The sequence below is a fragment of the Bos indicus genome, chromosome 11 (genome assembly GCF_029378745.1).
Source record: "Bos indicus isolate NIAB-ARS_2022 breed Sahiwal x Tharparkar chromosome 11, NIAB-ARS_B.indTharparkar_mat_pri_1.0, whole genome shotgun sequence".
In the NCBI taxonomy this organism is placed as follows: Eukaryota; Metazoa; Chordata; class Mammalia; order Artiodactyla; family Bovidae; genus Bos; species Bos indicus.
Window position 1 is genome coordinate 110,485 of NC_091770.1, and position 22,209 is coordinate 132,693.

The 22,209-nt window shown below is 41.7% G+C and overlaps 1 protein-coding gene across 2 annotated transcripts in view; it reads right to left on the reverse strand.

Annotated features, from left to right (window-relative positions):
• Nucleotides 1–17,784, reverse strand: part of ZC3H6 (zinc finger CCCH-type containing 6) — a 77,241-nt gene extending 59,457 nt beyond the window's left edge. The window contains exon 1 of one of the 2 annotated variants that reach the window (XM_070798161.1): nt 16,800–17,784. In XM_070798161.1, coding sequence (XP_070654262.1) covers nt 16,800–16,831 — 32 coding nt within the window. In that variant the 5' untranslated portion in view covers nt 16,832–17,784. The remainder of the gene's footprint in view (nt 1–16,799) is intronic. The other variant, XM_070798160.1, reaches the window with a different exon arrangement.
• Nucleotides 17,785–22,209: the final 4,425 nt, after the last annotated feature.

A 22,209-nucleotide genomic window follows, 5' to 3' on the forward strand; every position in this document is an offset into this window, starting at 1 on the left:
TATGCCTGCCAACCCACAAGATGCAAGAGGCGTTGGTTTGATCCCTGGGTTGGGAAGATTCTCTGGAGGTGCAAGTGACAACCCACGTCAGTATTCTTACCTGGAAAATCCCATGGACAGAAGAGCCGTGGGCTATGGTCCACCAGGTTGCAAAGAGTTGGACATGACTGAGTGACTAAGCACTGCACGGCACAGTGGAACAAAACGGTGAATACGTTGTACAATAAAGTTCTTGGTGAAAATGAAAAATGTGTCTTTTATTTTACTTAAAAACTGAAGGAGCTTTTTGGCCAGCCCAACAGATGACACAGCTAGAATCCAGTCTAAGCCATCTGATTCCCAGATAATACCCCAGTTAATATCTTCTTAACTTTGTTGCTCTAATAGCTACAAATGGTACATAGCATATGAAGGTGTTTACTGTAAAATTTTTTCAACATATTTGTAAGTTTGAAATTTTTCATACTAAATTTTAGGAAAAAGAAACTTCATGATTTAGGTGGTGTTTTAAGATATGATACAGAGAAACTACTGAGGTCCAGAAGTTGCATTTCTGACATGTAAAAGTAAATGTGTTATATTCCAATAAAAATTAACTAAAAAACCAGTAAACATGAGTTACTTCAATTCCACAGGCATTATTTTAACATTTGTCAGGAAACAGAGCCACCATGTTATGCCAGTTGGAGTAACAGAACAGAGCTTGGAGTTATGAAATGCTATAGGGTTTTCTTTTTATTGAATACTATGTTTTCAAGTGCTCTAAAGGTAAGAGTAAAAAAGCAAATTTATTGAAAAGATTTTTAAAAAGAGGTAAAAAGACTTGATCAAATCATGAGCACTGGAAAATGGTCTCCCTATTTCATTTCAGGGTCCTCAGCAAGTTGTTAAAAGTGGTGCAGTTCAGGTAACAGCCTACTAAGTGAAATTCTCTACATCAAAGTCAGAAGAGGGGAAGAAAAGAGAGGAATGCTGGAAAAAATGAAAATTGCTATGTTATTACCAAGGTTCCACATTCAATTAAAACAAGAAGGGGCCCAACACAAACATCCAGAAATGAACATGAAATACTTAAGGTAGTTGGCTTTGACCCAAACCAAAATCAAACAAACAAAAACCTTTCTTATTTAACGAGAACCCAGGACTCTGGCAAAGTGAGATCACCTGAACCTGGAAATTAAATTAGGAGTGTTAAACAAGAAAAATAACCAACAACAGACTTCTTAAAAGGACAATTTAATGCTTTAAATTTGTGGCATTTTACAACCAAATACTTAAACAAACAAACAAAAAATCATAGTAGTGTAGAAGAAAAGCTCTAGAGCCAGAAGGATGTGGGTTCAAGTTCTGCTTCTCAGTTATACACTAGGTATATGAATTTGAACAAATTATCTCAACCCCTAATATTCATTTCCTCATCATTGACTCAAAGGACCTGAGTTTGAGCAAACTCCGAGAGATAGTGAAGGACAGGGAAGCCTAGCATGCTGCAATCCATGGGGTCACAAAGAATTAGACACCACTGAGTGACGTGAACATCATCTACAAAAAGGGATTAATCAATTTACCACCAGAGTTACGGATTAAGTGAGATAAAGTTAGCTAGTGGAGGTGATGGAATTCCAGTTGAGCTATTTCAAATCCTGAAAGATGATGCTGTGAAAGTGCTGCACTCAATATGCCAGCAAATTTGGAAAATTCAGCAGTGGCCACAGGACTGGAAAAGGTCAGTTTTCATTCCAACCCCAAAGAAAGGCAATCTCAAAGAATGCTCAAACTACCGCACAATTGCACTCATCTCACACGCTAGTAAAGTAATGCTCAAAATTCTCCAAGCCAGGCTTCAGCAATATGTGAACCATGAACTTCCAGATGTTCAAGCTGGTTTTAGAAAAGGCAGAGGAACCAGAGATCAAATTGCCAACATCCGCTGGACCATCGAAAAAGCAAAAGTTCCAGAATAACATCTATTTCTGCCTTATTGACTATGCCAAAGCCTTTGACTGTGTGGATCACAATAAACTGTGGAAATTGTGAAAGAGATGGGAATACCAGACCTCCCGACCTGCCTCTTGAGAAACCTATATGCAGGTCAGGAAGCAACAGCTAGAACTGGACATGGAGCAATGGACTGGTTCCAAATAGGAAAAAGAGTACGTCAATGCTGTATACTGTCACCCTGCTTATTTAACTTATATGCAGAGTACATCATGAGAAGCGCTGGGCTGGAAGAAGCACTAGCTGGAATCAAGATTGCCAGGAGAAATATCAATAACCTCAGATATGCAGATGACACCACCCTTATGGCAGAAAGCAAAGAAGAACTAAAAAGCCTCTTGATGAAAGTGAAAGAGGAGAGTGAAAAAGTTGGCTTAAAGTTCAACATTCAGAAAACGAAGATCATGGCATCTGGTGCCATCACTTCATGGCAAATAGATGGGGAAACAGTGGAAACAGTGGCAGACTTTATTTTTGGGGGCTCCAAAATCACTGCAGATGGTGATTGCAGCCATGAAATTAAAAGATGCTTACTCCTTGCAAGGAAAGTTATGACCAGCCTAGATAGCATATCCAAAAGCAGAGACATTACTTTGCCAACAAAGGTCTGTCTAGTCAAGGCTATGGTTTTTCCAGTGGTCATGTATGGATGTGAGAGCTGGACTGTGAAGAAAGCTGAGGGTCAAAGAATTGATGCTTTTGAACTTTGGTGTTGGAGAAGACTCTTGAAAGTCCCTTGGACTGCAAGGAGGTCCAACCAATCCATCCTAAAGGAGATCAGCCCTGGGTGTTCATTGGAAGGACTGATGCTAAAGCTGAAACTCCAGTACTTTGGCCATCTTATGCGAAGAGTTGACTCATTGGAAAAGACCCTGATGCTGGAAGGGATTGGGGGCAGGAGGAGAAGGGGACGACAGAAGATGAGATGGCTGGATGGCATCACCGACTCGATGGACATGGGTTTGAGTAGACTCCGGGAGATGGTGATGGACAGGGGGGCCTGGAGTGCTGCGATTCATGGGATCGCAAGGAGTCAGACACAACTGAGCGACTGAACTGAACTGGATAAGTTAGCATTGTACCTACTAGACAGCCCTCAACAAAAGTTCCATTTCTTCTGTGATCTACCTGAAATACTGGCATGTGAATAAAATGGGTATGCTAGACTGAAGGAGGAAACAGAATAGGCTCTATGTTGAAAGCAGGACTCCATCTTGGGGCAATCTGTGGACTTTGCGCTGTATGTCCACTATCTATGGAAACGACATACCAACTGGAAAACCAGGCCCCTGCAAGGAAGAGGCCCAGGGCTCTCCATCACCTAAAAGAATACCCTAATTATCTGTGTGACCGAATAGAATCATACTTTCTATTATGCTTATTGGGTCTATTATGCTTATTGGGGAAGGACCACAAACCTATTGATAATTGTCCACTGTTAACTACCCAGGTTTAAGGCATAAGAATCACCGGTTGACTTTGATTGTATCTTTCTCTTCCTTTGTTCAGACTAGTTTCAGGGAATTTGGGGAGGTGGGTTTCGGCATGTACACTTAGGGTATATAAGGTTTTCACAGAAACTGGTCGGGGTCCTTGGCTAAGAGGAGACCGCCTTGGGCCCGCCGGTGTGATAAACTGCACTCCACTATCTGCACTGTCCTTCTGAGTGAGTTTGTTTCCCGGAACGCGTGGCTACAACAAGACTACAGGTACTTCCACACAAATTGGGAAGGCTTATAAATCCCTGGAGCATGGATTCTAAGGGGAAATTTCTTTTATTTTCCTTCAGAGAATAACAATGAAACACTATCCAAAACAAGTAAAAGGGGAAAGGAATCTAAGCTAGACCAAGTTTGAAGTCTGTTCCTGAGGGTATTTCTATAATACTTATCCTATCATTAAGCAACAGGCAGCAACAACAGTCTGTGTGAAAGCTTCCGAATTTCCAAAGTCTCCTGAATTCAGCAAGATACAAGATGGAGTAGAATACCTAGTATTTCAAGAGATAATGACAACAACACATGTTCATGTTAAGCAACCAAAAAAAGGTTAAATCAGTAACAGTCTATCGAGTAAGACAGGAAGGCATGCTATGCATTTTTTTAAGAGTTTCGTCAAAAAAAAAAAAAAAAAAGGTTCCTTCAAAAAAATTCACAAATTTGGTTTTCTATAAAATCTTTCTCAACCCTTAATTCCCTGCTCACATCCAAGGCCCGCCAGAAGAGGTACTGCAGTGTATTAACTTATGAAATTAGAATTTTTAATCCATCCTTAAACTTGTTTACCTAATATCCTGAGAGAAAAACACACCACTCCTCAAACATCCTTTATGCCATGAGCAGAGACTATTACATCATTAAAACTGAATTAGCTTGCCATATTTCTTTTTGAGACTGCACTTTTTAAATTCCCTTTTTTTTGTTTGTTTGTTTTTTTGGCTCTGTCTCGCAACTTCCAGTATCTCAGTTCCCCAACCAGGGATTGAACCCAGGCCCGTGGCCTGGGTTCCTAACCTAGAAAACCTAGAATCCTAACCACTAGGCCTCTCCCTAAAATTTTTTTATATGTCATTTCCTATCTCAGCTACTTCACTAAGCTAAAATTCACTTACTTTCATTCCCTTTCAGTTTATCCTTTCTCTGATGTAGATCGGAGAAGCTAGAGATTCAACAGAAACAAATCTCAGCAAATAAAATACTCTTAGAATCTGAAAGCCAGAAAACAATTTTCTCAGCATCATGTCAAAACAAAAAATTGAAGAAATCTTTTTGGATGAATCTGTAAGATGAGCCAGGTAAAACTGCCTATGACCCAATAATATCCAAAAAGGATATCTGCTATGTAATTGTCCAATATCCCAAATTGATTGATAACCAGATTAACTATAGTATGAGGTACCAGGGCTCTGGGATTTGGTGAGTGTGGTAGGATCAGACTTTTCTTAGATCCAAAATTAGGCTTTGCCTGACGAAATTTTTCTTATCTCTCCTTGCTATTCTTTGGAACTCTGCATTCAGATGGGTATATCTTTCTTTTTCTCCTTTGCTTTTCGCTTCTCTTCTTTTCATAGCTGTTTGTAAGGCCTCCTCAGACAACCATTTTGCCTTTTTGCATTTCTTTTTCTTGGGGATGGTCTTGATCCCTGCCTCCTGTACAGTGTCACGAACCTCAATCCATAGTTCTTCAGCCACTCTGTCTATCAGATCTAATCCCTTGAATCTATTTGTCACTTCCACTGTATAATCATAAGGGATTTGATTTAGGTCATACCTGAATGGTGTAGTGGTTTTCCCTACTTTCTTCAATTTAAGTCTGAATTTGGCAATAAGGAGTTCATAATCTGAGCCACAGTCCGCTCCCAGTCTTGTTTTTGCTGACTGTATAGATCTTTTCCAGTGCTCAATGAGGAAAGCCTTCCTCAGTGATCAATGCAAAGAAATAGAGGAAAACAATAGAATGGGAAAGACTAGAGATCTCTTCAAGAAAATCAGATACCAAGGAAATTTTTCATGCAAAGATGGGCACAATAAAGGACACAAATTGTACAGACCTAACAGAAGATATTAAGAAGAGGTGGCAAGAATACACAGAAGAATTATACAAAAAAAAAAAATCTTCATGACCCAGATAATCACAATTGTGTGATCACTCACCTAGAGCCAGACATCCTGGAGTGTGAAATCAAATGGGCCTTAAGAAGCATCACAATGAACAAAGCTAGTGGAGGTGATGGAATTCCAATTGAGCTTTTTCAAATCCTAAAAGATAATGCTGTGAAAGTGCTGCACTCAATATGCCAGCAAATTTGGAAAACTCAGCAGTGGCCACAGGACTGGAAAGGTCAGTTTTCATTCCAATCCCAAAGAAAGGCAATGCCAAAGAATGCTCAAACTACCACACAATTGCACTCATCTCATACGCTAGCAAAGTAATGCTCAAAATTGTCCAAGCCAGGCTTCAGCAGTACGTGAACTGTGAACTTCCAAACGTTTAAGCTAGATTTAGAAAAGGCAAAGGAACCAGAGATCAAATTGCCAACATTCGCTGGATCATCGAAAAAGCTAGAGTTCCAGAAAAACATTTACTTCTGCTTTATTGACTACACCAAAGCCTTTGACTATGTGGATCACAACAAACTGTGGAAAATTCTTAAAGAGATGGGAATACCAGACCACCTGACCCGCCTTCTGAGAAATCTGCATGCAGGTCAAGAAGCAACAGTTAGAACTGGACATGGAACAGACCGGTTCCAAATTGGGAAAGGAGTACATCAAGGCTGTATATTGTCACCCTGCTTATTTAACTTATATGCAGAGTACATCATGAGAAATGCTGGGCTGGATGAAGCACAAGCTGGAATCAAGATGGCTGGGAGAAATATCAGTAACCTCAAATATGCAGATGACACCACCCTTATGGCAGAAAGCAAAGAAGAACTAAAGAGCCTCTTGATGAAAGTGAAAGAGGAGAGTAAAATGTTGGTTAAAACTCAATATTCAGAAAACTAAGATCATGGCATCTGGTCCCATCACTTCATGGCAAACAGGTGGGAAAACAATGGTAATAGTGACAGACTTTATGTTTTGGGGCTCCAAAATCACTGCAGATGGTGAGTGACTGCAGCCATGAAATTAAAAGATGCTTGCTCCTTGAAAGAAAAGTTATGACCAACCTAGACAGCTTATTAAAAAGCAAAGGCATTACTTTGCCAACAAATTTCCATCTAGTCAAAGCTGTGGTTTTTCCAGTAATCATGTATGGATGTGAGAGTTGGACTATAAAGAAAGCTGAATGCCAAAGAATTGATGTTTTTAAACTGTGGTATTGGAGAAGACTGGAGAGTCCCTTGGACTGCAAGGAGATCCAAGCAGTCCGTCCTAAAGGAAATCAGTCCTGAATATTCATTGGAAGGACTGATGCTGAATCTGAAACTCCAATGGCCACCTGATGTGAAGAAGTGACTCATTCGAAAAGACCCTGATGCTGGGAAAAATTGAAGGCGGGAGGTGAAGGGGACAACAGAGGATGAGATGGCTGGATGGCATCACCAACTCGATGGACATGAGTTTGAGTGAACTCTGGGAGTTGGTGATGGACAGGGAGGCCTGGTGTGCTGTGATCCGTGGGCTTGCAAAGAGTTGGACACAGCTGAGTGACTGAACTGAACTGAATTTCATGAGGAGAAAAAACTCCAGTTATATTCAGCATAATCAATCATGTTTGCCCCAGATAATTAAATATATATATATATATATATATATATATATATATATATATATGAAAATGTTAGAGGAAAAAAAAGTTCCCTCAACTATATTGTATTCCACTAATCTCAGTGGAAAATGATCCTCTATTCACTATCGTGTGCATTACAATAGCAGTCACAGGAGCAACCTAACAACAGGCAGTGCTTAAAATGATTGTTACTGTACTCCCATGTCCTATTTTAAAAGAGAGATCAGCAAAATGTCTAATAACAAATTATAATAATTTAAGGGACAATATTTCAGATTTATCCACATATTCCAAAAGTTTAATCTATGGCTTCAGCCCTAGCTTTAGTCAAATACTGGTTTTCGCACTTGGACATTTAGCAACAGAAAAAAAAATAATGTGTGTATCTGCATTTATACTGTCAAATATGTAGGTATTTCTAACTTACATGCATTATTTTACTTTTCATTTGCTTGCATAAAACATAATTTTAAAACAGATTCCCAAGTACTCCAAGAGTACAGAAATCAACCCACAACCTCCTTTATAGGGCACAGAGGTTATAAAGAACTTAACCCCAGACACAAGCACCAGCAATCTAACATTTTACTGTCAGCTGCCAGTATTCAAGCAAAGAGGTGTTGGTTCTTCTGACCTCTTACGAATCTTCAATTAATTCCCGAATCTTCAATGAATGCCCGTAACAGTTTGAAACTTGTGTTTTCTATAGTTAAAAATGTGTAGATTTAAGTTAGTTCATTTAACTCATTTCATAATCTCTTTAAAAATAATGTGAAAAAACAGTATTCTTTATAAATTTCACTTTTAAAACATAGAAAAACCCTTAGTCATGTAAGATAAATTTATAATGAACTCAGATGAAAATTTTCCATGATCAAGTAATACTTCAAAACAAAACCCTTTTAGTTGTCCCAAACCCAACCCAGCATCTGATACCAGATTTCCTAACTTTATAAGAAAATGGAGGCAACACAGAGTAGTGAACTGAAAGCTATGAGACACAGGCTGTGTTTCTCATGCAGCTGCTCAGTCACCATGGCCAAGTTCTGTATCCTCTAAATCTGTCTCCTAAATTATAAAATGAAGACATTAATATCTGTTCTGTCTATACGGTCCAAATGAGAGTTCATTATGAACAGCAATATATATATAATATTGAGTATCATGAGTCCTAAATCTAGGCTTTTTACTTTTGTAACACTTTCATAAACAGATTGTTATTTTTATGTAGTTTTGTAATTTTAATGATTAACTTGGGACTCCTTTTATCTAATAGCTAACTGGAATTCTTCATATATATACATATTTTCTTGTGATGAAGATGTCTACTCAACCACAAAAAGTGTAGACTCTGGAGTCAGATTATTTGCGCTCCCAGTGATCTACTCGGCTTATTTTGGATATTTACTAATCTCTTATTATCTGTTTCCTCATTTGTAAAAAGAGGGACTACTCCCCAAGGTTGTTGTGAAGATTAAATTCATGAAAAGCACAGAGAACAGAACCTGTCACACAGTAAGCACCAAATAAATGCTGCTGCTGCTAAGTCGCTTCAGTCGTGTCCGACTCTGTGCGACCCCAGAGACGGCAGCCCACCAGGCTCCCCCGTCCCTGGGATTCTCCAGGCAAGAACACTGGAGCGGGTTGCCATTTCCTTCTCCAATGCATGAAAGTGAAAAGTGGAAGTGAAGTCGCTCAGTCGTGTCCGACCCTCAGCGACCCCATGGACTGCAGCCTTCCAGGCTCCTCCATCCATGGGATTTTCCAGGCAAGAGTACTGGAGTGGGGTGCCATTGCCTTCTCCAAAATAAATGCTAGCCACTGTTAATATTTTTGAGCATGAATTAACATCCCCATGTCTAATCTGCTCTGAGACTGATCAATTTCTGAATCTGAAAACCTAAACCTGGGCCAAGGTGTTATACACCTCCAGGGGCATCTATGCACAAAAGAATATTCTGACAGCCCCAGACTGAAGGACTGACCTGGCAAATTCAAAGGCACCCACCTCTTAACTTTTGTGGTAGTTAGATCGCCAGTCTTTTCTCGTGAACACTTCGCTGCATAACAAGAGGTCACAAACTCAAATCTCTTAAGTGGCCAGGCAGCTTACCTAATGAGGAAAGCAGACCTCGTGTGCCAAGTATGAGTGACAGGACTATGCAGGGTGGAGAACAAGAGTCAAGCCTAATGGAATTTATCTCCAGTTCTGTCAACTCTAAGAAATAATCTCATGAATGTTGCCTTTTGTCTGCTTTCTCATTGCCAATTATTTTGATCAGGTCTTCATTGCCCAATTTCTGCATTTCCACATTTTCACAGTAGCTTTGCCTTCTTTCTTCTTTCATGCTACACATCCATCCATCAGCAAATCCTATTGGTTCTACCTCCAAACCATACCAAAATCCAACCATTTGCACCTCCCTGGCGTCACCGCAGCACCTTTTTTTTTTTTTTAACCACTCTTTACCACACTATTGCCCCTCTCTGCTCAAATCCTCTGCTGCTGCTGCTGCTAAGTCACTTCAGTCGTGTCCAACTTATGCAACCCCACAGACGGCAGCCCACCAGGCTCCCCCGTCCCTGGGATTCTCCAGGCAAGAACACTGGAGTGGGTTGCCATTTCCTTCTCCAATGCATGAAAGTGAAAAGTGAACGTGAAGTCGCTCAGTCCTGTCCAACTCTTAGCGACCCCATGGACTGCAGCCTACCAGGCTCCTCAAATCCTCTAGTGGTCCCCAAACTATTTAGAGGGACGTCTAAGTTTCTTACAATGGCTTACAAGGCCCCACACAACTGCCCTTTTGCCCATCTAGCTTTGTCTCTTATTAGCATGTTCAAGGACTTCCCTAGTGGCTCAGTGGTAAAGAATCTGCCTGCAAGGCAGGAGACCCAGGTTCGATCCCTGGGTCAGGAAGATCCCCCGGAGGAGGGCATGGCAACTCACTCCAGTATTCTTGCCTGGAGAATCCCATGGACAGAGGAGCCTGGTAGGCTACAGTCCCAGCGGTTGCAAAGAGCTGACACGACCAATTCAGCACGCATGCACGACAACCCTTGCTCAAAATTTCTCTAGCCACACTGCTGCTAAGTCACTTCAGTCGTGTCCGACTCTGTGCGACCGCATAGATGGCAGCCCACCAGGCTCCCCCGTTCCTGGGATTCTCCAGGCAAGAACATTGGAGTGGGTTGCCATTTCCTTCTCCAACGCGTGAAAGTGAAGTCGCTCAGTCGTATCCAACTTTTAGCGACCCCATGGACTGCAGCCTACCAGGCTCCTCCGTCCATAGTTTTTTCCAGGCAGGAGTACTGGAGCGGGGTGCCCTTGCCTTCTCCGTAGCCACACTGCTCCCTTGATTTTTTCTTAATTACATGAAGCTCATTCCTGGCTCCAGTCTCTGTTCCCTTTATCTGGAGTGTTCTTCCCCCAGATGTACTACACTTGGATTGCTTTCATTTGAGGGCTTGGCTCAAATGCTTCTTTTTCATTAAGTGCTTCCCTAAATAACTCTATTTAAAATAGAAACATCCTTCCTAAATGCAAAGGACGCCCCATCTCCCTTTCTGCTTATCTAACACATTTGTTTTTAATGTTTAGTGTCTTTCTCTGTCTCCAAAGAAAATGTAAGCTCCACTAGGTAAAGAATTTTTTCTTTACTGCTGCTGTCCAGAATAATACATATTAAATACAGGGTGCTTGATATTTAATAAGAATGACTGAAAGCTACCTAACTTCTTCTACTGATCTCCCCTTCCATACTTTCTTCTTTCCCCCAGGTATCGTATCATCTGATCATTTTCCTGCTTACAAAGCTTTGATGAGATCTTTACATCCTTGATCTGACTCCTAATTCGTTTCATCCTTTTCCTCATTCCCCAAAGTCTGTTGTCCACATTTCACATACTAACACTTTTATCATCCCCGACCCTACCATGCCATTTCATTTCTTCAAGCTTCTCTTATATTTCTGCCTCCGCTTAGCCAAACTTTTACTCATCCTCCAGACCCAGTTATTTCATACCTCCCTGAGGCCCCATTTATGCCACCACTGCACGCAGTCTCTACCTCCATTCTGGTGTTAAAAATAACTACGTATTTATCAATCTGTTTCTCCTACTAGATCATAAGATCCTGGAGAGCAAGATCAGTGATATTATATTCAGATTTTTTTCCACCAATGCTTAACACTATATTTGGCATAGAAGTCTTTTCAATGAAAATTTAATGAACAAAATTTAAAAGTGAATTAAACAATTCATGAGGGGCTAGAAGAAAAACGTCTTCATAAAAGTCAAAGTGCTTTCCACATCAAACCTGAACATGAGGTATACCTTGAGTGCTTTACATTTGCTAAAGAAAAACTCACTTTGACAGTTTTGATAGTAAATTAGTAGATTCGGGAATCAAAAATAATAATAGTGTTTCCGTTTTGCAAGATGAGTTCTGGAGATTGGCTGCACCACAATGTGAATATACTTAACACTACTGAACAGTACACTTAAAAATGGGTTTATTAAAAATAAACAGAAGCAGGAGGAGGAATCGGATGAAGGCAGGTATAAGATAAATAAGTACTAAGGCTGTTATGTAGGAAATGGCAACTCACTACAGTATTCCTGCCTGGGAAACCCCAGAGGAGCACAGTCCATGGGGTCATAGTCAGATAACGACTGAATGACTGAGCATCCATGAACACGCACAGGGATGTAATGTACAATAAGATAAATGTAATTAACACTGGTGGATGTTATATATGAAAGTTAAGAGTAAACTCTAAGAGTTCTCATCAGAAGGAAAAGAATATTGTTTTCTATTTCTTTAATTTTGTATTTATATGATAGATGGTCACTGAACTTACTGCCATAATAATTTCATCATGTATATACAATCAAATCATTATGCTGTACTGCTTAACCTTATAGTGTTGTATGTCAATCACACTCAATAAAACTGGAAGAATATATAAATTAATTAATTGCCTAGTGAGGGGAGACACTTACTCCAGTAAACATATTTGCAAACCAGATGATGTGTAAGGCATCAAAGTGAATTCCAATGTAAGAAAAGCCATCTGCAATTTTTTTTTATTAAAATTACTGACTTCTTAAAGTAGAAGAGTTTGGAAGTAATTCAGTTCAACCACCTTATTTCACAAACAAGAAAAATAGTCATGGAAAAGAAAAGAGCATTAACCAACCTAGAGGAAAAACTAGGATCAGAACCAAGGTTTTATTCAGAATACAGGGCTGTCTTAAATATACCACATTACAATCCCAAACAATTCAAGAACTAAAGGCTAGAATTTATTGAATTAATTCCCCATGCTTAACTAATGAAGAGTTAAAAATAACATTTTAGGTAGGAGTTTGTACTCCTGAATTCTCACCAGGGCTCTATTTGTGGGACCTCAGACAAATCACTGAGCATTGCAATACTGTATTACCTCATGGGATTAATGTGAGAATCAAAGGAAAGCCCAGTTACAAAAGAAAAGTGTAACCATCTTCATCCTCATCCCTTCACACTCTGGTGTCAGGTTTCAATCACTATGTGAGGGAGGGAAAGGAACAGTTCATATAAACTAGTACAGTTCTGACTAGCTGGAGTTTTGCTATTCTGGGTTTACATGAGGAAGAAAGGAAAGCAGGGAGAGAATGGGAAGGTGGGAAGGTTGTTCCTAATGGGCAAAGAATACCCTCCTTCCAAAGGAAGGTACTGGGAATCCCTGGTGGCTCAGCAGTGAAGAAATCTGCCTGCAATGCAGGAGACACAGGTTGGATCCCTGAGTCAGGAAGATCCCCTGGAGTAGGAAATGGCAACCCACTCCAGGCTTCTTGCCTGGAGAACTCGTGGACAGAGGAGCCTGGCGGCCTACAGTTCATGGGGTCGCAGAGTCAGACACAACCCAGGAGGAGCACAAAGCAAAGTACTACCCACACCTCCTATCAACTAGACTCTGAGACTCACAAACTTTCATACAATTCATGTTAAAATTATCTTTTTTCCTAGTGTAGGGCCTATAAAACTTTTTACCTTTAGCATATTTCTAAAAATTATGTAACAGTTACTTGGGTGTATATTTTATCTTTCCTTCTCAACTGCAGATGTGTTCAGCAGGGACTCACAGTATCAAGCCTTTAAGAGTTATTTCTGAGTTGTTTTTATTAGGTCAACATTTCAGCTGAAATATAAAGGTAGGCACCTGGAGTTGTGCTTAAAAGAACTGGATGAAAGGGAAGACCTGAATGCAAAGAGAGACAAGAACTTTATCTCCCTTTGTCTTGCCCAACTCCTTCTCCCTTCAATGATTTAATTCTAAGCAGAAGTCCTCTACTAAAAGTCTACAGAGCCACAAGTTTATTTATAGGTATTTTTATATTCATAACACTTTATAAAAATACAATGTTTTCACTCCAGGAATGAAACTATTTAAAGGAAAGTACAAATGGGCATTTTTTAATAAGTTTACTCTTTGGGCAAACAAATTTTATGCAAAATGTTCACCATATAAAACAATTTTTTAAAAGAAAAAAATTGTGCATTCTGTGAATTTCCACTTACACGTAGAATTTCATGTAAACTATCATAGTAATATTTTAATTTGTATGATTATAGCAATTGAAAATAAAAATCAGATTTAACTTTTTTCCTGCACTCACACAATATACCTTAATTTTCAAAGTATCAGAATTGAGACAAATACCAAGCTCCAAATACCATAAGTCATATATCTTTCCCACCTAATTCACGGAAATTTTTACTACAGTATAAAGTAACTATAACATGGAAACAGAATATTTGGGGATTCCACAGATTAGTCCATTTTTTCCCACAGTATAAAGTAACTATAACATGGAAACAGAATATTTGGGGATTCCACAGATTAGTCCATTTTTTCCCACAAATTTCTTAAGTACTACCAAGGGACCTTATAAAAACTACAGATTACAATCCTTCCCTAGAGATTTTGATTCAGTTGCTCTGGGCAGGACAAAAATCTTTATTCCTCAAAGTGATTCTGATGGTTAGCTAAGATTAATACTGATCTCGTAGACTGGTTTTCAATTTGGTACATACTAGACCTACTGAGCGACTTGACTTTCACTTTTCACTTTCAGGCATTGGAGACGGAAATGGCAACCCACTCCAATGTTCTTGCCTGGAGAATCCCAGGGACGGGGGAGCCTGGTGGGCTACCATTTATGGGGTCGCACAGAGTCGGACACGACTGAAGCGAATTAGCAGCAGCAGCCCTACCTAAGGGCTTCCCTGGTGGCTCAGATGGTAAAGTGTCTGCCTGCAAGGTAGGAGACCGGGGTTCCATCCCTGGGTAGTGAAGATCCCCTGGAGAAGGAAATGGTAACCCACTCCAGTACTCTTGCCTGGAAAATTCCATGGACGGAGGAGCCTGGTAGGCTACAGTCCATGGGGTCACAAAGAGTCGGACACAACTGAATAACTTCACTTTTCACCTTTCAGACCTTCCTGAGGAGCTTTAAGAAATCTTCAGTTCAGACCAATGGAAATGACTTCAATACTTTTTAAAAAGGTCCGCAGAGAAGGATGAGAACCTCTAACCCCTCTGCACATTAAGAAACTAAGCTTGCTCAAGTTCACAAAGCTGAAGATGGCAAAGTTGGGAGTTAGAACCATTTCTCCCAACTCCTAGTTCACTTTGTTTTTAAATAGTTATTTTTCGTACAGGTTGACCAAAACAGGTGTGAAAAAGAAAAATCTATATTCTTGCCTCAGAAAAATACTGTCATTTAACAAATGGATAAATTAAAACTGAGCTAATCTTACTGCTTCAGAAATCACCAGAAAAGTTTTCTTAATCCTAATACAAAACAATAAAAAAAAAAAAAAATACTAAATACAGTACTGCTTAATCTTTAGTTCCTACTACTAATCTGGTTATATATATCTTACAAAGAACTGTTTAAAATTTAATTTTTAACTTCTGACTCAGTAATTTTTTTTTGATTCGTATTTTAAAACAAATTTTTTTTGAAGTCTGGCATCACTGGTCCTTACTAGCAAATTAAATCAAGATCTGTAAATTTGGCAACATGGCTTCTTCCTTATGTAGAAAACATAATTCTACATACTGAAGTTGCTCTGTGAACTAACAGAGTTCCTTCTTCCACACAAAAGAATGAATTTTAGGCTGCATTAGCAAAACTCCCATCATTGGTTTGTCCACAGATCCTCAGAGTGCGAAACTTGTCAAAGTATTGATTAACCCCTTTCAAGAATTTTCTCATTTTAGTAACAGGATAATGGAAAATAATTATGAAAAATGTGTCAAGTGCAAGCTTACCTGCCCGTAATTTTTCTAAGAGCATTTTGACTTTCTAAAAATTACATGTTTACTTGACTTGCTTTCTGGTGACCTACATTGATTATTACAGTACCAAAACTGTTAAAATAACATTTTTATTCCTCTCAAGGTTGTCAGATGTTTTGATATTTCAAATTCCTGGAATGTTTGTGATTTCTGCTTTTAGATTTTAAAGTGTTTGGTATACTTTACCAAAAGCAGGTCACATTACTCCACAAGTAAAATTTCAGCAATCTGTATACAACCTAGAGTACAATGTACACTTTTGATTAATTCATTTGCAAAGGAGTAATTTGCGAGGTTCTGGATCTTTTAAATATTCTAAACAAGAATCAGATGCAATGGATTTTGTTCCAGCAGTTTTAATGAATGAAAGCACACCCTTTCTTTTTTATTAAGTTGGATAGCAACAGAAATTAAAAAACTAACCAAAAGTTAAGTGCACTATTTAAAATATGTAAACACCCCCAAACCATTCCTTGGAACCAAGAATGGGCCTCTTAAGTCACAGTAAAAACTAAAAAAAACCCCAAATCTCAGATAAATGTTTAAATGATACATAGTATTTAGAAAATCGGGCTAGACTGGACGATCCATGGAGTTCGCACAGTAGGAGAAAACTGTGCTACACTGAGCAGGCTTGCAAAATCTTAACTATTTTGTATTCAACATCTGAAACTTGCCATTTCCAATTGCGAGAGGTAAGCCTGTAACAGATACACGGCTTTTGGGATTGCTTAAATTTTTTCCTAAAAAGAGATCAAAAAAAAAAAAAAAAAACACGCATGTTTATTTTCAGGAGCTAGGGTCGAAGTCAAAAGAAATCACCAGTTACTGACAATTCTTGGCGGGTCCTCGTTGTGCAGGGAGGCCGGAGCCCGCACCGGGTGCTGCCTCCTCCGAGCGCGGGCTGGACCTCAGCCCCGAGCCGCGCGCAGCAGCCGCCCGGCGCCGCCGCCGAGCCCGCCCGGGGGCGGGGGGCTCGCACGTGCGACCGGGGGCGGGGCCGGCCGGGAAGGCCCCCGCGCGGGAAGGCGGGCGCGGCCGGGCCGGCCTCCCCGCGGCCGCGGGCCCGGGCTTTCCGTCCGGGCGCACGTCACGGGAACGGATGGAGCCACACAGAGACGTCTAAGTCATGCAGGAGGCGCGCGGCCCCGGCCCGCTCCCGCCGCCCCAGACCCCTCCTCTCCGCCGACAGAAAGACAGACAAGAAGGGTTCCCGACCTGTCGTGCCCTGCATGTTCAGAGTCTGTCATGTTTGGTCAAGAACGGGGCGGGGCTGGAGGGCAGGTCTGCGAGGCCGGCGGCGGCGGGGCGCGGGGAGAATCCCTGCGCCGCCTGCGGGTACCTGTTCCCGGCCGCCGCCGGGAGGTGACGAAGTGGTAAAAACTCACGGTTACTAGTGAGCGACACAGACACAGACTTTCCAGTCTATTAACAACCACGCCAGAGAGGTGGGGCTCTAACTGCAAACACTGGGCCACGGCCCCGCGCTGCCGGCGCTGCCGCTTTAGTCTCTATTCGCCGCCGGTGGCTGAGGCTTGGGAGCGGGCGGGCGGCGCGCAGCGACGCGGGGATTTGGACAGTGGCCGTAACGGTGATTTCTCCTCACCAACATGGCGGCACCCGAGACAGGCGGCTCGATAAAATGGCGCCTGCCGCAACACCTAGCCCGGGACTAAAGGGCAGGAGAGATTCCTCCGCGTGCCGCGGCCCTTGCCCAGCCCGCCGGGGCCGAGCGCGCCGGCCATTGGAGGACGCGGCCCGTCAATCACCTTCGAGAGCGAACTCTCCCGCTTCCCCTGCGAAGTGGCGGAGGAGGCAGTCTCTTATGGCGGGGCCGGGCGGCGCCTGGAGTAGTCAGCGTGGGGGAGGCGTCCCGGGGGATCCGCTGTCCTTCCGCGCCTCCCGGCCCGGTCCGCGGCGATTCGCGGTTTTCTCTGCGAGACTTCGCCTCCAGAAGATAGGGAGTTACAGACGTGCCCTACCGAACGGGCCCCATAAAGCCATTATCCGCACGCGGCTGCCGAGTCGTCATTTAAAAAAAGAAAAAACCTTCGTTGCTTAAGTAATGGAAAAATGTACTTTCTCCTTCAAGGTTGTAATGAATATCTCTTCTTGTACAACAACGATTCCTGGGTCGGGAAGATCCCCTGGAGAAGGGCATGGCAGCCACTCCAGTGTTCTTGCCTGGAGAACCCCATGGGCAGAGGAGCCTGGCGGGAAAAGAGTCTGACACTACTGTGCGACCAACCACAACACAAAACCCAACAACGTTTAACATGCAGAATCAAAAGGAAAGACGACATTTAAAAAAAAATAATAATCATTTTTTGAGAAAAATAGCTTGGCATGTAGCCTTTTCTGATATTTAATCCTAAATTTACCTCTCTGGTTAATAATGACAGAACACTCGCTAAAAGAATCAAAACAATCACTATTCTATATGCAAAACACATATGAATAGTTTATAAATAAAACAGCTATCATATTTCTTTACACTTCTGGACGGAGAGTTCATGAAATTCTCTAGGCCAGAATACTGGAGTGCTCAGCCTTTCCCTTCTCCAGGGAATCTTCCCGACCCAGAAATCCAACTGGAGTCTTCTGAATTGTAGGCGGATTCTTTACCAACTAAGCCATCAGGGAAGCCCCCGTCTTTAGAAAAGAAATTTTTAAATGACCATTTTGGCCTAGTGTGCTACTTAGTTTTGAAGAAATGTCCTTGTTTTTTTCACTACCATGATGGATTGATTGGTCCTCTCAGATATCTGACTTCCTGTGGGTTAAATGTGTTTTGTAGTGTTGTAGGAGGAAACAGAACAGGCTCCATCTTGAAAGCAGGACTCCATCTTGGGCCGGACTGTGGACTTTGAGCTATATGCCCAGTATCTATGGAAACAACATACCAACTAGAAAACCAGGCCTCCTGAATGGAAGAACCCCAGGGCTCACACCTAGACTCTCCATTGTCTAAAAGAATACCCTAATTATCTGTGTAACCAAATAGAATCATAAATTCTGTTATGCTGATTGGGGTATGACCACAGGCCTATTGATAATTGTCCACGGTTAACTACCTAGGCTTAAGACATGAATCACGGGTTAACTTTGAAAATATCTTTGTCTTCCTTTGTTCAGACTAGTTTCAGGGAATTTGGGGAGGTGGGTTTGGCCACGTACACTTAGGGTATATAAGGTTTTCATAAAAACTGGTCAGGGTCCTTGGCTAAGAGTAGACTCTGCCTTGGGCCCGCTGGTGTAATAAACTGCACTCCACTATCTGCATTGTCCTGAATGAGTTTGTTTCCCGGAACTCATGGCTACAACAGTGCATTTAGAAGCAATTGCAATTAGATTTTAAAATTTGAAATGTGGATATACATATTGAAAAATAAATCACATTTCTTTTTTTCTAAGTTGAATGAAGCCATGGACAGGAGTTGTACACTGGTGGATTATTCTGCAGGCATGCCCCACTTTTGGATGTGATACATTTCTAGAAATCTTTCAAAAGCAGATACATTTTGTCTGGAGTAACAATAATTAGCATTTTGGAGTTACATTAGAATTTGAATGCTCAGTCCCTCAGTCCTGTCTGACTCTTTTGTGACCCCATGGACTGTAGCCCACCAGGCTCCTCTGTCCATGGAATCCTCCAAGCAAGAATACTGGAGTGGGTTGCCATGCCCTCCTCCAGGGGATCTTCCTGACCCAGGGATGGAACCCAGGTCTCCTGCATTGCAGGTGAGTTCTTTACCATCTTAGATCTTACTGTAGCTAATGGGAGTGACCATGTGGGTGGTAGGCAGGGCAGGAGGCATGCTCCTTTAAGCTATGTGTTTGGAATCTAGACATGCTCAGAGATGTCAGATAAAACATTTAAGGTGAAGACTAAACCAAACCCAGCTTTCTTTCTTTCTTTTTTTTTTTTTTTTAATTATTTATGGCTGTGCTGGGTCTTCATTGCTGCACAGGCTTTTCTCTAGTTTTGGTGAGTGGGAGCTTCTTTCTGACCCGTGTTCCTTTGGTTCTCCCACAATACCAGAGTGTCTTTCTCAGGGACCTAAAAGCCATTCATTTGAAATGTAATCATCAGAAAAATAAGCCTCTGCTGCTGAGTCTCTGTAGGAAGAGGGGTCTAACTTCCGTCATGGCCAGCAGGCAGATCCAGCTGGGTTAAAAGAATTTACAATTAAAAGAATTAATGAAAAGAATTGCCCAACCCAATCACTGCAGATGATGACTGCAGCCATGAAATTAAAACACGCTTACTCCTTGGAAGGAAAGTTATGACCAACCTAGACAGCATATTAAAAAGCAGAGACATTACTTTGCCAACAAAGGTCCGTCTAGTCAAGGCTATGGTTTTTCCAATGGTCATGTATGGATGTGAGAGTTGGACTATAAAGAAAGCTGAGTGCCGAAGAATTGATGCTTTTGAACTGTGGTGTTGGAGAAGACTCTTGACAGTCTCTTGGACTGCAAAGAGGTCCAACCAGTCCGTCCTAAAGGAGATCAGTCCTGGGTGCTCATTGGAAGGACTGATGCTAAAGCTGAAACTCCAATACTTTGGCCACCTGATACAAAGAGCTGACTTATTTGAAAAGCCCCTGATGCTGGGAAAGATTGAGGGCAGGAGGAGAAGGGGACGACAGAGGATGAGATGGTTGGATGGCATCATCGACTCGATGGACATGGGTTTGAGTGGACTCTGGGAGTTGGTGATGGACAGGGAGGCCTGGCGTGCTGCAGTCCATGGGGTCTCAAAGAGTCAGACACGACTGAGCGACTGAACTGAACTGAACCCTTTGTAATTTTGCACGTTTGCCTTGCCCCTGCCGCTGCCACTTAGTTTTGTGTTTAAAAAAAAAAAAAAAAACAGCTTTATGGGTAAAGTATATGCTATAAAATCCACCCATTCTTAAATGTACAATTAAGCGACTTTCAGTAAATTTACCAAGTTGTGCAGCCATTTCGAGCATTCCGTTTTAGAACATTCCATCAACCCAAGTGCCTATGTCCTGTCTTGCCACCCCTACCCCGACGCAGACACTACTCTACTTTCTATCTATAGATTTGCTTTTTCTAAACATTCGATCTAAATTGAATTATACAATATATGTTTCTTCATCCTACATTCTTCCTTTAACGTGCCCAATCACTTCTGCACAAGTCGAAATGGAGCTCAGTTCTTTCCTCTCTGGTCAGTAGTTACCGAATAAAATATGTTTTCACTGCTTTAACTAGTATCTGGCTTTGTTTATTTTTTACAATAATGCTCATCACCAATGCACGTGCGCGTGCGCGCACACACACATACACACACGCACACACACATGAAAATGGTAATTTACATAAAGGGGTCAGTGTTTTGCCAAATAAAGACTTTAACAAACCTTATTATGGTTATTTTGTAAAAGAAAGGACATTTTAACACCAAGAATACGTTTAACGTTAAGAAAAATTCACGTCTTTGTTTTGCCCCAGGGCAGTAAGAACAAGCTCAGTAAACCATATTCCCAATTATGGCAAAATTTTCAGTGGTCTAATGTGACCTGGGCTTCCCAGGTGCTCAGTGGTAAAGAATCTGCCTGCCAATACAGGAGACCTGGGTTTGATCCCTAGGTTTGGAAGAGTCCCTAGAGGAGGAAATGGCAACCCACTCCAGTATTCTTGCCTTGAGAATCCCATGGATAGAGGACCCTGGCAGGCTACAATTCATGGGGTTGCGAAAGATTCAGATATGACTTAGATTCCATAACAAAAATGATGTGACTGAGAGACTGGTCAACCTTGGACAAAAACGATCTCCGAGGTGATCATTCTAAGTGGAGGATTTGGGGGCCTTTTCCTCAATCTTCCTGTGAGCTTGTCAAGTTCCTAACTGCTTGTGGGGCTCAAGGTAATGGTGGGGGGGACCCCAATACAATTATGATTTTTGCGTATCTCGCAGAATGGGGACATCAGGTTGGAGTTAATTTGGGGGTGGGGAGATTCCCTATATGGTACACTTTAAGGTTACAAATAAATACCTGTTTTATTCACACTCTTTGGAATTTTCCCAAAACCCCCCCAAGCACCTGGATATCAGCCCTGGCTTTGCAAAAGTGCTTTCAAAATGTTGCTTCCAAATGAGATGAAGATACTGACACGCATGGCAGGCTCCATCTTCTCTAGTTCATGCTCTCTGACAGCCTCAGATGGTAAAGGTTGGGATCGGTCCATAGTACACTTCAGGCGTATGTCTCAAAGGTAGAATTCAGAAGTCACTGAGTCATATTAGAGGAGTTCCCTGGTGGCCCAGTGATTAGGACTCTGTGCTTTCACTGCCAAGAACAAGGGTTCAACCCCTGGTCAGGGGACTGAGATCACCAAGCCCCACAGGGCGCCCCCCCACCAAAAAAAAGGCATTTCAGAATATCAGATCTTCCTTACACCTGCTTCTTAACTATCTTTGTTTAGTCACTGAGTCATGTGACCCCCATGGCCTGTAGCCCACCAGGCTCTTCTGTCCATGGATTTCCCAGGCAAAAATACTGGAGAGGGTTGCCATTTCCTTCTGCAGGGTATCTTTCTGACCCAGGGATGGAACCCTCGTCCGATGCACTGGCAGGCAGATTCTTTACTACTG